Below are 15,858 nucleotides of genomic sequence, written 5' to 3'. Positions count from 1 at the left end.
TTGAAAGGTGTTTCGCTTCTCTTAGGGTTTTTATCTTTCTCTTAGGGTTTTTATCTGTAGCAGAGACGGGATCTCACTATGTTGTGTGGGCTGGCCACAAATTCTCGGGCTCAAACGATCCTCCCACCTCAGCCTCCCAAAGTGCTGGGATTATGGGCATGAGTCACTGCGCCCAGTGCTCTTAGGCTTTTTAGGAAATATACTTTCCCCAAAATTTTCCTAAGATTTGTTCCACCTAGATATCACCCAAAAGGATTTGGTGGTGAAATCGGTATGGGTACAGGCTTCCTCACCAAGGAATGCTTGGACACCTGCGTAATGAATTTCCAATGAAGACATGGGATGCAGGAAGTGCCACATTTATTTCATAACAGAACCCCTTTTCCACAGAGTATCTGACAGGGGGTTTCATGAAACATATTTTGGAAATTAAAGTGAACTCTCCACTTGGGCATAATGTTATATGGGCACATGGATTGGCTTAAAAAGGAAACAAGAATACTTCAACATTTGATCAACAGTAGGCAGTTGCTGGACATTTTAGAAAAAGGAGAAATCCATTGTTTGACCATGGCTAAACATGGGGAAACAGTATCACATTTTCCTGAACCACCCTAATCCCAGCCCTTCAAGATCTTATGCACCCCAAACCCCAGTCACATACATTAAATCTACACTTTATTTGTTTGTTGTAAAATGTGCTTTTTCCTCAATGAACTTTAATATCAGTCCAGGATCTCCACCTCCCCTTACACACACACACACACACACACACACACACACACACACACACGCGCGCGCGCGCGCGCACGCGCCACCCTCCAACCATGTGAAAAATCCCCGGCGATTAGTCTATAACAAATATTGACACGAGGAGGGACAAAACCATGTTGAAATGTATTAGAATCAGAACCTGTACAAAAAAAAAAATTAAAATATAACCTGAAACTGTTCAAGTTCAGAAGTCTAGTTAAGTCCTTTTCTCTTGCCAGGAGAATGCCATCATCAGAGGGCTCTGGGTCATCAGCCAAGGAGGGGTGAAAAGACAGAAGCAGCAACAGGTCCTTCAGCAGACAGAGGGGCATCGGTGCCACCATCCCTACCCAGGTGCAGCCAGGAGGAGTTAAAGATCTCGGGAGAGCAAGCATTAGCCGGCAGTTCCAGTGGGCAGCTGGGGCCTACACACCGAAAACAAGGCTGAGTAGTCAGAGGCAGCAGGAGGAGCGGCCAGAAGAGAACGCCACGCTGGAAGGAACCATTTCTGCCACCCAGCAGACCCACAGCACCCTCTGTCTGTGCTCAGATACCAGAGGTTAGTCAACCCAGCGCTCCCAACTAATTGGAGATCGGAGCTGGGCTTAAGAGGCTGAAAACCCGTGGGTTTAGTAAACATAGCCCAGCATCACGTCCCTCCACGGCCTGAACTGGAGCTGCCAACAAGGGATGAGGCAAGAGAGGGAAAGCAGCGCATCTTGACGCCTGGATAGAGATCGCTGCACCATCGTGAGGACTGTGGTACGAGGGGCTGGAGAGGAGCACCCCCTCCTCACAAGGGGAGGGGCCTCCTTCACAATCATCCCTGGGGGCTGGTTAAAGCTGCCTCCGGCTTATAACCAGCCTGACAAAATGACATGGAGCAAAAGAAAAACTGGGAGGGACACAAGCCCTTACACAGAGACAAGAACCTCCTGGAGGGAAGCTGGGCAGTGTCTGACCCTGTTGGGATGGCATCGGTGGAGCCCCTGAGTCTGAAGGGAACAACTGGGGAAGGAGGGAGTGGGTGAGGGGGAGTTAACAGTTTTTCTGGAACAGTACCACAGGGTGGGGAGGCGCTGGTGAGGGGACGGGCAGGTCTGGAACTCACTGTAGGTAGAGAGGGGAGGAAATGGGCCCTTGGTGTCCCCTCCCCACCTGACCCAGGCCTGGTGAGTGCCAGCTGCCCCAGCCGGCCCTAGTGGCGGCTGGAGACCAGACCTTTCACTTTGGACATCTTCTTGGTGGGCTGCCTCTGCTCAGCGTGAGGCGGACACTCCCGTTCAGCCAGCTGCTGCTCCATCTCCTGAGCCGAGGAAGATGCGGTGGCTTTGAGTGTCTTCTTGATGTTGGTAACCTGGTGGGGAGACAGAGAATTGGAGTGCTCAGCCTGTATATGCTCACCAAAACTTGTTCTCACTATGTCTTCACTTCAGACAGGAAGCTAAAATCCTCTACAAGAAAACCTGAAATTCTCTTCAGAAATCCAGATGAGGAGAAACAAGCCTGGGCTACTCACAGCAGATCTGTGGAAATGAATCAAGCAAAAAAGTAGGACTAATGCTCTCCTGGTTGAAACAAATGGAAGGGGACCATTTAGCAAAGAGGCACAATACCAACAGTGAAACAAAGTCATGATTAAAATGTCCTCAGAAAAAGAAAGAAAGACCCAAGAATTCTGCACTCCGCTGTTATTCATGTATAAAACCACAAATAGTTTCATAAAAACTTAGGGAATACAGCTCCATGAACCCTTCTTGAATAAACCAGTAGAGGATGAACTTCAGCCAACTAAGCGAGAAATGAAGAAAATGTAATAAAAGTACTAGCAAAATGCTATGACACTACTGTGTGCAGTATACGTTTCTTTCACTTAACGAAGTACAGACTGGAAATACTTAAGCAGCTCTTGAACATTTTTCCACGTCAGAACAGATATCCTCTGTGACATGTGAATCCTATTCTACTGGGAGGGTTCTCCGGTTTTTTGAATTGGTTCCTAGTTTGGGTTTCAGTGCTACTCTGAACAGCCCTCTATGTTTACGTTTGCATACTTCTGTGAACATCCATGGAAGATACTCCTAGAAGTGAGCTTTCCAGATCAAAGTGGATTTACATTTTACATTTGAATCAGTACTGCTATATTGCCTGCTGAAAGGTGACTGATCCAAACCTTTGCTCCTCAGTTCGTTGAGAGGAAGAAACAGCAGGAAGAGGATGGTGGTGGTAGGGAAGAACTGTGCAGTCAAATAAGTAATAGCTTTTTTAGTCTTTTTTTTTTTTTTTTGGAGACAGAGTCTTACACCATTGTTCTGGATGGAGTATGGTGGCGCAATCACAGCTCACTGTAGCCTCAACTGCCCTGCTTAAGTGATCCTCCCACCTCAGCCTCCTGAGCAGCTTGGACCACAGGTGCTTGCCACCATGCCTGGCTAATTTTTAAAAAATTATTTGTAGAGACAAGGTTTCACCATGTTGTCCAGGCTGTTCTCAAACTCCCAGGGTCAACTGACCCTCCTACCTCAGCCTCCCAAAGTGCTGGGATTACAGGCATGAGCCACCACACCCAGCCAGTTTTCCACACAGTGAAAAGGAGCTGTCAGGGTCAAAACTTCTGAACAGTCAGAATATCTCATGAGCTTGAGAGTAAGAGACAGCCCAAATGGAAAGACAAAACAATGCTATGAGAGTGAGACAAAAATTGGGTTCCTGGAGGAGAGCCATCACCTACAGAATCCACCTTAACTAGATCATAAATTATTTTCTGTTGTCACTATTTTGAGACGGGGGGAAGAGCCATGCCCCAAACTTCTGTAACCTCAATCAACACTGTAGCCTTTCTGAAGAGAGAGTGACAGAGGACTGTGGGCTGGAACAGTCATTACAGAGGGCAGGCTGGGCATGGTGGCTGACACCTATACTCCTAGCACTTTGGGAGGCTGAGCAAAGAGGATTGCTCAAGAGCAGGTGTTCAAGACCAGCCTGGGCAACATAGTGGGACCCTTAAAAATATATATATATACACACACACACACACACACACACACACACACACACACATATATATAATTAGCCAGGTATGGTGGCATGCACCTGTAGTCCCAGCTACTCAAGTGGCTGAGGCAGGAGGATCGCTTAAGCCCAGGAGGTAGAGGCCACAGTGAGCCATGTCTGCACCACTGCACTCCAGCCTAGGTGACATTCAAGTGAGACCTTATCTCAACAACAACAAAAAGAAATTAAAGACAAAAACAATTAGCCTGGTGTGGTGGCACACGCTTATAGTCCTAACTATTCAGCAGGCTGAGGCAGGAGGATCACTTACATCCAGGAGTTTGAGGCTGCAGTGAGCTATGATTACACCACTGTACTCCAGCCTGGGTGACACAGCAAGACCCAGTGCCTAGAAATAAATATATATATAAAATAAACAGAGAGGGGAGTCATCTCTGGGTTTATCCAGTGTCCTGCCAGACAAGAAAACACCATCTGGGAACCCAGAATCTGAGGCATCTCGCCCTCCCAGCGGCTCACTGCTGCTTTGGTGTATCTTATTCAGTGAGTCACCTGGCAAGGTGGTGAGTGAATGATCTGGAGCAAGTCAATGGCTTATCTCTTTCTCTGATAAAAGAGATATTATTTGTTTTACTTTAAGGCATTTTTTTTTTTAATAGAAATGGGATCTTGCTATGTTGCCCAGGCCGGCCTCAAACTTCTGGGCTCAACCAATTTGCCTGCCTCAGCCTCCTAAGTAGCTGGGACTACAGACACATACTGTCATCCCAGCTAAGGCATATTTTGATGACATTGGAGGAAAAATTAAGAAATCTGATTTCTCAGGGAACACTGCTTTATAAAATAACATTCTAAAGCTTCTTCAATTTGATATATTTTCAAAATATCCAGAAGATTATACGAGGTTAAAAAGGGCGTGACTTGACTTTATTTATTTGCATGTCAGTTACCTGTGCCTTCCAAAGAAGATCCTGCAATTTAACATTACCGAGGGAATGTGTTTTAAGGTTTCCCCAAAAGCTGACAAAATTTTAATCAAGAAAGACATTAGAAAACTAACAAGTTTTTGTTTCAAGGACTGTATTTCCAAAACGGTATCTTTCCAAGCAAATAATTACCTTTCCCATTTGGCAAAATAGCTTTATTAGAAATTTAAAAACAAAACCAAAAAAAATTCCTAATTTCATCTTGGCTGATAAACACTATTTAGCCTTATTTCCTCAAGTTATTTGTATAATAATTTTTACTAAACAATCAGCTTATACTACAAATAGTTTTCTACATTATTTAACATGTCTTAGATTTACTGACAGTCTCATAACCCCTGCATGAGTAAGGAAAAGACATTAATCCCCAAATAATGGTTATATTTTCAATCTGCTTCACCTGTGTTTTTGTAGCATAAAGTCATTACCGGTCTATCAGAAAGTAACACCGGCATTTATTTCTCTCTTTAGAGTGGCCCAAGGTGATCTGGGCTAGGTTTGGACTCAGAGTATCTATGGCTGGGCTGAGTGATGAGTCCCTGACCTGCCAGCCAAGGAGCAAACTCTGCCTGTGGCACATTCACCAAAGGCAATGCTCTGCTGCCCGCCTCTCAGCAACTGACCAGTTCAACTGACCCCCAAAGGCTTTGCTGTTTTACTCTTTTTCTTTTCAAAGCTCAACACTTCCAATGCTTCTCCTTCACAAAGCCACGAACTCACCATTCTCACTCTGGTCCCGAGGGAGCCTGCGTATCACCCTTCTGCAGTCACAGAAGGGTAAGCCTTCTTCTTTTCTGTACTGCCACTCCTTACCATAACGCAGCCTCCCTCTCTCATGGTGACTCGATTCTGTTTAAAAGCCTTTGAGATTCAAGATCCTGTCAAAAGCTTTTGAGCAAATAAGTAGACAGAAGCATGGACGCTTTCCCCTGTCATTCAGATGCCTATTTACTTCCTCAAGCAATTTTGTCCTGTACAAACTGCTCTCTCATTCAGCTTTTTTAGGTGTCAGTAACCCTGATATGCAATAAAAAGAAATAAGACTTGGCTCAGGGAAAAACTCGGTTTTTTCTCCAATTCTGAAATACCAAGATTAGGTACCTTCCTTCCCACTCCTCAACACATGCCCCGCACTCAAGCCATCTCAGCCACACTCGTCCCCCACACCACACTTGGAAGCAGTCATTCCCCCATGCCCTTCTGTTTTTCATGCACCCTGTTGGGGGAGGTTCTGCTCCTCCCCAGGTCGCCCCTCTGATCCTGCCTGGAGAGTTGAGCACCAGGTCCACACAACCTGCCCTGACTGCTGCAGCCCACACTGATCTGCCACCCTTCAACCTGTACTTGCCTGGCAGTGCCTCTCACTCTTCGATGGCCTCCCACACCACTGCATCTCCTTCGTGTTTCAGACGCATACACCTCATTCCTCCAATAAGACTGCTGACAAATCTAAGTCCTCTACAGTTGTTACCACTTTGAGGCAAAATGTAAACATCCTGCAGAGGAAAGGAGGGCTTCTTGGGCAAGTCTCTAAGCCTAGGAAATGAGCCCTTTATCCTCCACAAAGGCCCGGCCTGGGCCGGGGCAGGGCCATGGCCCTCACACTGGGATCCATTACAGAGACACTTTGCTCAAGTTAGCTTTACCGCTGCATTTATAACACACAACTCACAAATGAGACTTCTGAAGCACTGACAGACTCTCCTAGCGAAAGGGGATCTTAAAAGTCAACTAGCTTCGGGCCGGGCACGGTGGCTCACGCCTGTAATCCCAGCACTTTGGGAGATGGGCGGATCACGAGGTCAGGAGATCGAGACCATCCTGGCCAACACGGTGAAACCCCGTCTCTACTAAAAATACAAAAAATTAGCCGGGTGCAGCGGCGGGCGCCTGTAGTCCCAGCTACACAGGAGGCTGAGGCAGGTGAACCTGGGAGGCGGAGCTTGCAGTGAGCCGAGATTGCGCCACTGCACTCCAGCCTGGGCAACAGAGCGAGACGCCGTCTCAAACACACACACACACACACAAAAAAAGTCAACTAGTTTCTTCCAGTAGCTGGGCAGTTGTAAGCGCAGACAGCTCCTTCTAGGACTCCAAATTGGCCACTCCGGTAGGTCAACCAATTAAACGCATTTTGGCCTTGTGGACTTTCTTAAAAATTCCAATTCCTCTTCCACAGAGCCACCCTTCAACTGACAACAAATATCATCCCCACAGACTTGTCTTCTTTTACCTAAATTTGGTAGAGTCCTTAACGACTTTCTTCCTCCAGTGGCCTGGCTTACAGGCTCCTCAAAACATGAACCTCAGAAATTTTCAAGTAGGATTGCACTGCTAGCAAAAATGCAGCCTAGTTCCATCAGAGACCTTAAATATTTAGGCAAAAGGAGAAAGAGCTTCCTGTGACAGGAAACCTTCCTTCAGTTGAGGCGCAAAGAAAGGCAGATGAGAGGAAATGCAGTGCACAGTTGGAAAAGTGCTACAAAGAAAAAGAGAACTGGGTGATGGAGAGAGCACCCCTCTCCAAGAGGCACCAGGAAGCATACTTTTGGTGCACTGTATAAACCTCAAGATTGTCACTAACTCCTAGGGGATTTTCTACATAATGGAAAACAGAGCTTACTTTGTCCAGTTACACTTTACAAACTCCATGACTGGAATATAGCCTACTTTGTAAACGTAGCAATAGTTATAAATTAACATTCCATATAACATCAGACATAGGCACATCCAAATATAAAGAAAAATGAGGCCAGGTGCAGTGGTTCAGGCCTGTAATCCCAGCACTTTGGGAAGCCGAGGCAGGCGGATCACTTGAGGTCAGGAAGTTAAGAACAACCTGGCCAACATGGCGAAACCCTGTCTCTACTAAAAATACAAAAATTAGCTGGGCGTGGTGGCAGGTGCCTGTAATCCCAGCTACTCAGGAGGCTGAGGCACGAGAATTGCTTGAACCCAGGAGATGGAAGTTGCAGTAGTGAGCCAAGATCACGCCACTGCACTCCACCCTAGGCAACAGAGTGAAACTCCATCTCAAAAGAAAAAAAAAAAAGAAAAGTGAGTTTGGCATGGTGGCTCACGCCTGTAATCCCAACAAAGAGAGAGCCAGAGGTCGGAGGATAGTTTGAGGTGAGGCGTTCAAGACCAGCCTGAACAACACAGCAAAACCCAGTTCTCCATAAAAAAAAAAGAAAAGAAAAGAAAAGAAAAATATCAGCCAGGTGTGGTAGCATACACCTGTAGTCCTAGCAACTTGGGAGGCTGAGGTGGAAAGACTGCTTGAGCCCAGGAGGTTGAGGGTGCGGCGAGCTGTGTGTGCACCACTGCACTCCAAGCACTCCAGCCTGGGTGATAGACTGAGACAGTCTCTCAAAAAGAAAATACTTTCCAAAATCAAATTTAAATGTGGAAGTGCTTTGTAATGTTCTAAGTATTACCTCCCCACCACAGTGCTTTCTCAGAAATAATGAAACAGCTCATAATGGTCCCCCAGGTATGCTGGAACTAGAACTAACATGGGTTTCCACAAAAGCCTAAACGGAAAGAATATTCTTCCACAGTCTGTGATAGGGCTGACTTCAGTAAGGAGGGCTCTTAAAGCTACAACTCACCAGAAGAAAGCTGTTGTTATAAGATTCAGGAGGGGGACTTCACGTTTTTCCCTCTGAAAACAAGCAATCTAATTTAAGGACAAATAAAGAAAAGATCACCAATCAGTTGACAAAATCGGCTTTTAAAAGTTAGGCCAAGGGTAACAGAAGCATAAATACAAACAGAATACGACAGAATCACCCTGGTGCTTCGTAGACTTCTTTTCCTTTCAAGTCAGTAGCTATTTGGTGAGTACCTTCCGTGTGCCTCAAGTAGGTGGCAAGCAGCCTCCACCACTTAGCAGCGAGATCATGCATTTGCTAAATGGGAAAAATGACAAGGCCCTAAGCTTTGGCCATGCTCAGGGAACAGACCATACTGGTCTGGTTCAGATTTTCTAAAAGATTATTACGTCAACAGATTGTTTTAATTGGTGGTGGAGGTGGCCTTGGCCTTTTCCTCAGATTTCTTTTTCTCAAACTTAAATCCTTACCGCCACCTGCTGGCAGCACCAGGCTCTGCTAGTGCACACACCCATCCTCTGTGTTTAAATAACCAAAATTTAAAGAGTCTACACTGTTGTGTAACTACACGGTGTGCCTCAAACTTTAGTCAGTGTCTTAAACTTTAGCCAAGTGTCTACAATAGCTCTGTGCACACCCACCTTTCTTTTGTTGGATGCTATTTATCATGAAAATAAACGTGAACAGTTCACATTCTAAAACTAGTATCATTCACCTTCGTTAATGACCTTGATACCAAAGATTCGGTAGTGTGGTTAGCCTCCCAACCTCACTTTGTACAGAGTTTGATTTATAGGGAAGAATAAACAGAAAGGAGAGAGTGGTCAGCCCTTCCTACTTTGTTCAGACCTCAATCCCAAGAGAAAGGGCCACCATCATCAAGAGGGTGGTTGCACAGCTTATTAGAAAAACAGCAGGCTGATTTTCCTAATTGTCTTTGCTTTGGGCTGTTAAATGTAGTTCATACTTCCTTGCCCAGGCTGGTCTCGAACTCCTGGACTCAAGCAATCCTTCCTCCTCGGTCTCTCAAAGTGTTGGGATTACAGGTGTGAGTTACTATACTCAGCCTCATACTTCCTTGGCTAGTAGGATTAAACATGGTCTATGAATTGAACATCCACAGAGTATACGTATATAGGGTGGTGTGTGTGTGTATTCAAAAAAAATTAGCTCAAGTTCATGAAAAGCAGAGTGCAGCAGTCCACTGACACACTTTCATGGTGTGCCAGAAATAGTCAGTTGAACATCTGAGTACCTACTATGGGTTAGGCATGGGACCAGAAGCTCGCCTTACAAATAGGATACAGGTTTTATTTTCAAGAAGTGCATATAACAGTACAGGGAATCACTCCAAATTTCACAAATCCCCCTTTGAAAGGCACATCTACTCATCTCTTATGCTTCTTAGCTGCAATTCTGGGTCCCACTCTGCCATACTCTCAGACACCTGATTTTCAAAATTCATTAAGCATCATTAATACTTCAAACCCCATCCACCCTAGAAAAGAACTTCCAATGCTACAGAAAATCAGTGCTTCTGATCTTCAGGGCTCCAAATAAATTCTGAAGTGAGGTCACTTCATGTGTCAGGTTACACGTACACAAATGCCCATAACGCAAAGGCTGGGGCCCACATCTGTCCAGGAAGCTAAAAGTTTCCTCAACAGCCAGGTGTCATAAAACCACGCTTACATCCGGCCGGGCGCGGTGGCTCAAGCCTGTAATCCCAGCACTTTGGGAGGCCGAGACGGGCGGATCACGAGGTCAGGAGATCGAGACCATCCTGGCTAACAGGGTGAAACCCCGTCTCTACTAAAAAATACAAAAAACTAGCCGGGTGCGGTGGCGGGCGCCTGTAGTCCCAGCTACTCGGGAGGCTGAGGCAGGAGAATGGCGTGAACCCGGGAGGCGGAGCTTGCAGTGAGCCGAGATCCGGCCATTGCACTCCAGCCTAGGCGGCAGAGTGAGACTCCTTCTCAAAAAAAAAAAAAAAAAAAAAAAAAAAAACCACGCTTACATCCTTTTAACTTCACTTGCAGCTCATCTGCCAAATTTTATCCCTTTCTTCTTTCCATATGAAATATGTCACGCATTTTACACATTTATAATATATACGTACAGTTCAGACAAAAAGAATAAAATGAAACTAGGTGCCCACCACGCAACTTAAGAAGCAGAACATTCCCAGGGCCTTCAAGCCCCACATGCCCCTGCCCAGCTGTACCCCTCCCTCCACTCTACCTGGTAACTTATCACCATCCTTCTATCCATTTTTAAGATCCATCCCCAAACTCATTTTCTTTTGCTCTACAGCTGCAAAGTACATGTGTACTGAAACTACAACATTCTCTGTTCTCAAAGCCTGATCGATCACCCTATGCTGACCAGGAATCGGAAAAAACAGAGAACACCAAGAGTAGGAGCCGTGTCACACTCATCCCTGTACCCCAGCACCTAACCCAGGCCCATTTGTTGGTGACTGCTCGTTTCATCTACACCAAGACTCACAAAACAAAAACATAAACACTGCAAAGCAATAAACAGGTATGCCCTGGAGAGAGAAACAAACGTTCCTTTCCTTCCTTACCTCTGCTTCTACCTGCTGCTGAGTTCGGTTATGGTTTTCTTTGTACTGGTTGGCTCTCAGAACTTGCTGCTCGATGCCCAGTAGAACTGCTTCACAGCCATCACACCTACAACAGAGAACACCAGCCCTGAGCTGCAGAATGGCCTGGGAAGTCTCTTCCAGGCTCCGAAATCTTCCTCCCCAACAGCTCTCCCCAGTATCTTACAGGGACCTCCTTTAATACTCCCTCTGCCACATCTCTTGCCCATTCACACGCGCCCAAAGACAAGTACTTATAAATACATAATGCAGGACATTAGGAGACAAATATGGTAGTCTGGGGCTAGTTTCTTAGAATACAGCTTTAATTCTCAACTGTGTATCTCATGGAAGATGGTTGTATAGCACATACGATTAAAGAAGGTAGGACAGGCCGGGGGTAGTGGTTCCCACCTGTAATCCCAGCACTTTGGGAGGCCAGCGGAGGCGGCGGAGTGGATCACCAGGTCAGGAGTTCAAGACCAGCCTGGCCAACACAGTGAAGCCCCATCTCTACTAAAAATACAAAAATCAGCCTGGTGTGGTGGCAGGTGCCTGTAATCCCAGCTACTTGGGAGGCTGAGGCGGGAAAATTGCTTGAACCCAGGAGGCAGAGGTTGCAGTGAGCCAAGACCATACCACTACCACACTCCGGTCTGGGTGACAGAGTGAAACGCCATCTCAAAAAAAAAAAAAAAGGTAGAATAGATTTTATAGATGGCACTGAGTAGTCCTTTTCTCAACAGTTTTCTCAACAGAAAAAAAAGATTTTCTAAAAGCATCCTGTTTTGAAGTTTCCTCCTTTTCTCAGAAGTTTAAGTTGCTTCCTAATTGCCATAACCCTCCTATTTTATCTTCTCCACTATTAATTTTTTTAAAAACGAAAAAGTTGAAAGACTACAATGAATATCCCCATTCCCTCCACTTAAGATCCAACAGTGTGAGCATTTTGCCATATATGTGGTACCCCTCAGCCTATCAATTTTGTTTCAATCTACCTCCAGCGCCTAAACATGAGTTGTAAGAGTCTCTACTAGTAAACATCCTGTGGTAACCAGTTAGTCTGGCACCTCCATGTCAAACATTTTGGGGGCTTAAAAACAGGAAACCAGACTATGGACATAAAAAGCTGTGTCAGCCATGTCAAAAACAGAATAGGACAGCCAATTTTTTGGCAGGTTCAGAAACTAGATTTCGTGTGCCAGACCATTTTCGTGTTGGGGTATTTCTAAGTTTATTTCTTATTTATCCTAAGTTTTGTAACCTATTGAAAACTTCCGCTTGTGTCAGATGTTGTACAGAGGTGTTTGGGGCTACACTTGAGACAGAAATTGGGGTGAGGAGTGAGCAACACATGTCCTGGGGTGTAAGAGTAGCTGAAGTGAGGGAAACTCAGCGGGCATCAGGCCCCAAGGAGTCAAAGTGGCACTGCTCCTCTCTGGATATGCTTCCTCGGGGATAAGCAGAGATTCTCTCTCTCCCAAACCTGTGCATGAAGCTCGCTGGCTCTGCTTCACAGCTCCCAACATGCCATGTGCATGCCTGGGAACACACTCTCCTCACCTCCAGGTATACTCTAACCCTGGTACTCCTTCAAAACTGAGCTAAAACTTCTCCAATCAGTCCATCTGACTTTATAAGCCCCAAATAATTTAAATCATTCCACAGTAAATCTTCATAGAACGTGTGACAGCTCTTGTAAATATCAAATTCCATTAAAACAGAGAAAACGCCAATGTCCCAATGCTTTTTATATACCAGAATATAGTTATCAAATATTCTTTGTATGAGTTGTATTCCAAGTTAAAATGACCTACTCCTTGTCTTCCATGTCCCTCATGGTGTTTCACAAACATTAGCCCAATATGTTACTGATTTTGAACATAAGTTCTTCTATCCAAATAATCTTATAAACATGTTAACTTCAACAGGGATAGAAAAAATAATAATAAAAACAAAGAATTGGCCGGGCGCGGTGGCTCACGCCTGTAATCCCAGCACTTTGGGAGGCCGAGGCGGGCGGATCACAAGGTCAGGAGATCGAGACCATGGTGAAACCCCGTCTCTACTAAAAATACAAAAAATGAGCCGGGCGCGGTGGCGGGCGCCTGTAGTTCCAGCTACTCGGGAGGCTGAGGCAGGAGAATGGCGTGAACCCAGGAGGCGGAGCTTGCAGTGAGCCAGGATCGCGCCACTGCACTCCAGCTTGGGCGACAGAGCGAGACTCCGTCTCAAAAAAAAAAAAAAAAAAAAAAACAAAGAATTTTACAAACACTAGCCTTCCTGAGTTTGGTCAAACCTGAGTGTGAGTTTGGAAAGGGCAGGACTAGCCTCACACAGCTAGGACACACAGACTCCACCTGCTAACCCTGGGCATTTTATAGCCCACTTTTAAATAGCTCCCAGTTGCATTTAAGGCAAGAACTATTTCACAACCAAGGCACCAGGAGGCCTGAAATGACTCCTGTTGTTGCACAGCTGTGATCACAAATGTAGCCCCACTCTCTGGCTCACTAAGCCCCAGCTCCCAGGTAGCCACAGGCCCACCCCAAACCCTCAGCTGACACCAGGAAATCACATTTTTGCAAGGAGAGGCACAAAAGACATACTACATATCTCCCTCCTCCTTTCAGCCTCACCATTCATGCAGGGTCTTGACAATATTATTGATATCCTTCTTTCGGATGTCACGGCCAATGCAGAAATCCACTTCCAGCAGCTGGTTTCGCTGGTCCAGCTTGCCCTGGATGATGTCAGTGTAGACAGCCTCAATGATGAGGTCTTCTAGTTCCCGAAGATTCCGCATTTCCAGGTCTTTCAGCAACACGGAGTAGGGGATACACTGTAGATAAGGCCATGTGATCATGATAAAAACCATCTGGCAAGCATTCGCAAAAATGCAGGTATTATTCACATAGCCAACAGCTGCCTCTAGGCTCGGGAAATGCAGACTAGTGGTAATTATTAATAGCTAGGGCAACAAGAAGTGGATAAATGAACCATGAGACCTAAAAGACCCAACGACATCTAAGAAAGCAACCTCCTGGTTCTCTGCCTCCTTGGCTTCCCCCAGCCTTCAGATTTCACATGCTGCAGCATACTTGCAGAGATCCTAAAAACTGGTACCAGTGGAGAGAAAGGGAACTACTGAGTATATGCCACTCTGCCACCTTCTGGAATCTTTCAGACTTTGTCAGATCACCATAAATCTCCAGCAGATCCCAGTCACTGGAAAGAACTGGCTACTTGCCCAGCAGAGTGCAAAAACAAAAAAAAAAAACTTGCAGGCCAGCACATCTACCTATAGGTGGCCAACAGGTACTGCCAGCTCAGATATCACCCTGAAGTTTGTATCTGTTTTCTCAGACACTTACAACCAATATGAATTCCCCAACAATAGTTCTTTATTGGGCTGTACCAACATTCTACATGACTCCAAGACTCCAGTTTTCTGCAAATCCTTTGCCACATCACTACTAGTTTGAACATTAACACAATGATCAAATCTGTAGAAACAAACACGAGGAAGATGCATACAGAGAAGAGAGCAAATATACCTAGAAGGGTTTTCTATGGCTAAAGGCATAGATATCCATGGGCGGTGGGTGGACTTACAATGACAGGTTGCAGAAATGAGGAAAAGGGTCACTGTTACTTCTTTACTACACTTGAGAAGTCCACAATCAGGACAAGAAAAAAGGTCAGGTCCTCATTTCCCAACAAAATAGCCCTCCCACCTGAAATGCTAGGCTGAGAATCAGAAATGTGTCATTAGATCAGATAAACTGATTTCAGCAACCGAAATTGCAATCCAAGAAGAAGACAGACCAAGTGCAGTGGCTCACACCTGTAATCCCAACACTTTGGGAGGCTGAGATGGGAGGATCACTTGAAGTCAGGAGTTTGAGACCAGCCTAGGCAACATGGTGAGACCCGTGTCTCAATTTAAAATTTTTTTTTAAGTTAAAAAGGCCGGGTAGGTGGCTTATGCCTATAATCCCCACACTTTGGGAGGCCAAGGTAGGCAGATCACCTGAGGTCAGGAGTTTGAGACCAGCCTGGCCAATATGGCAAAACCCCGTCTCTACTAAAAATACAAAAATTAGCCGGGCATGGTGGCAGGTGCCTATAATCCCAGCTCCTCAGGAGGCTGAGGCAGAAGAATCGCCTGAACCCAGGAGGCAGAGGTTGCAGTGAGCCAAGATCACGCCACTGCACTCCAGCCTGGGTAATAAGAGCAAAACTCTGTCTTCCCAAAAAAAAAAAAAAAAAGAAAGAAAGAAAGAAAGAAAGAAAGAAAGGAAAGGAAAGGAAAGGAAAGGAAAGGAAAGGAAAGGAAAGGAAGAAAGAAAGAAAGAAAGAAAGAAAGAAAGAAAGAAAGAAAGAAAGAAAGAAAGAAAGAAAGAAAGAAATATGTTTATCTCTGAAGCTCAATCATGGAGGGGAAATGCTAAAACCAAATTTTTTAAAAGGCATAGTCCCACAGAAACTTAGACACTTAGACTGGGATTAGGCAGAGAGCCAAAATCAACTATAAATTAACTAAATCTGGACCTTCATTATTAATGGCTATGAGCAGCTGGCTGCAAAGCTTCTTCTAAATCAACTGTGGGAGAGGACTTAAAGGTATAGGGGAGTGGTTGGTATCTTATACAAGGTTAGGGTCTAAAGTTAGCATATGAGGCAAAATTCCAATTAGTGTAATAAACCCTTGAAAATCCCAGAGAAAAGCAGTATATTAAAAATCTAACTGGGCATGGTGGCTCATGCTTGTAATCTCAGCACTTTGGGAGGCTGAAGTGGGTGGATCACCTGCAGTCAGGAGTTCAAGACCAGCCTGGCCAACGTGATGAAACCCTGACTCTACTAAAAAATATAAAAATCA

The 15,858-nt window shown here is 45.3% G+C and overlaps 1 protein-coding gene across 7 annotated transcripts in view; it reads right to left on the bottom strand.

Moving 5' to 3' along the window:
* Positions 1-343: 343 nt before the first annotated feature.
* The window catches only part of COPS7B (COP9 signalosome subunit 7B), a 28,525-nt gene continuing 13,010 nt past the window's right edge, over positions 344-15,858 (bottom strand). For 5 of the 7 annotated variants that reach the window (XM_025404518.1, XM_025404517.1, XM_025404516.1 and 2 more), the window contains 3 exons: positions 13,613-13,815; positions 10,956-11,061; positions 344-2,110 (listed from right to left, as the gene is read on the bottom strand). In XM_025404518.1, coding sequence (XP_025260303.1) covers positions 1,952-2,110; positions 10,956-11,061; positions 13,613-13,815 — 468 coding nt within the window. In that variant the 3' untranslated portion in view covers positions 344-1,951. Of the gene's footprint in view, positions 2,111-8,365; positions 8,434-10,955; positions 11,062-13,612; positions 13,816-15,858 lie in introns of all 7 variants that reach the window. The other 2 variants (XM_025404513.1, XM_025404514.1) reach the window with 2 other exon arrangements.

This window comes from Theropithecus gelada, chromosome 12 (genome assembly GCF_003255815.1).
Source record: "Theropithecus gelada isolate Dixy chromosome 12, Tgel_1.0, whole genome shotgun sequence".
Classification (NCBI taxonomy): Eukaryota; Metazoa; Chordata; class Mammalia; order Primates; family Cercopithecidae; genus Theropithecus; species Theropithecus gelada.
Note: the sequence above shows the minus strand (reverse complement) of the source record. Positions and strands in the feature narration are given on the sequence as shown.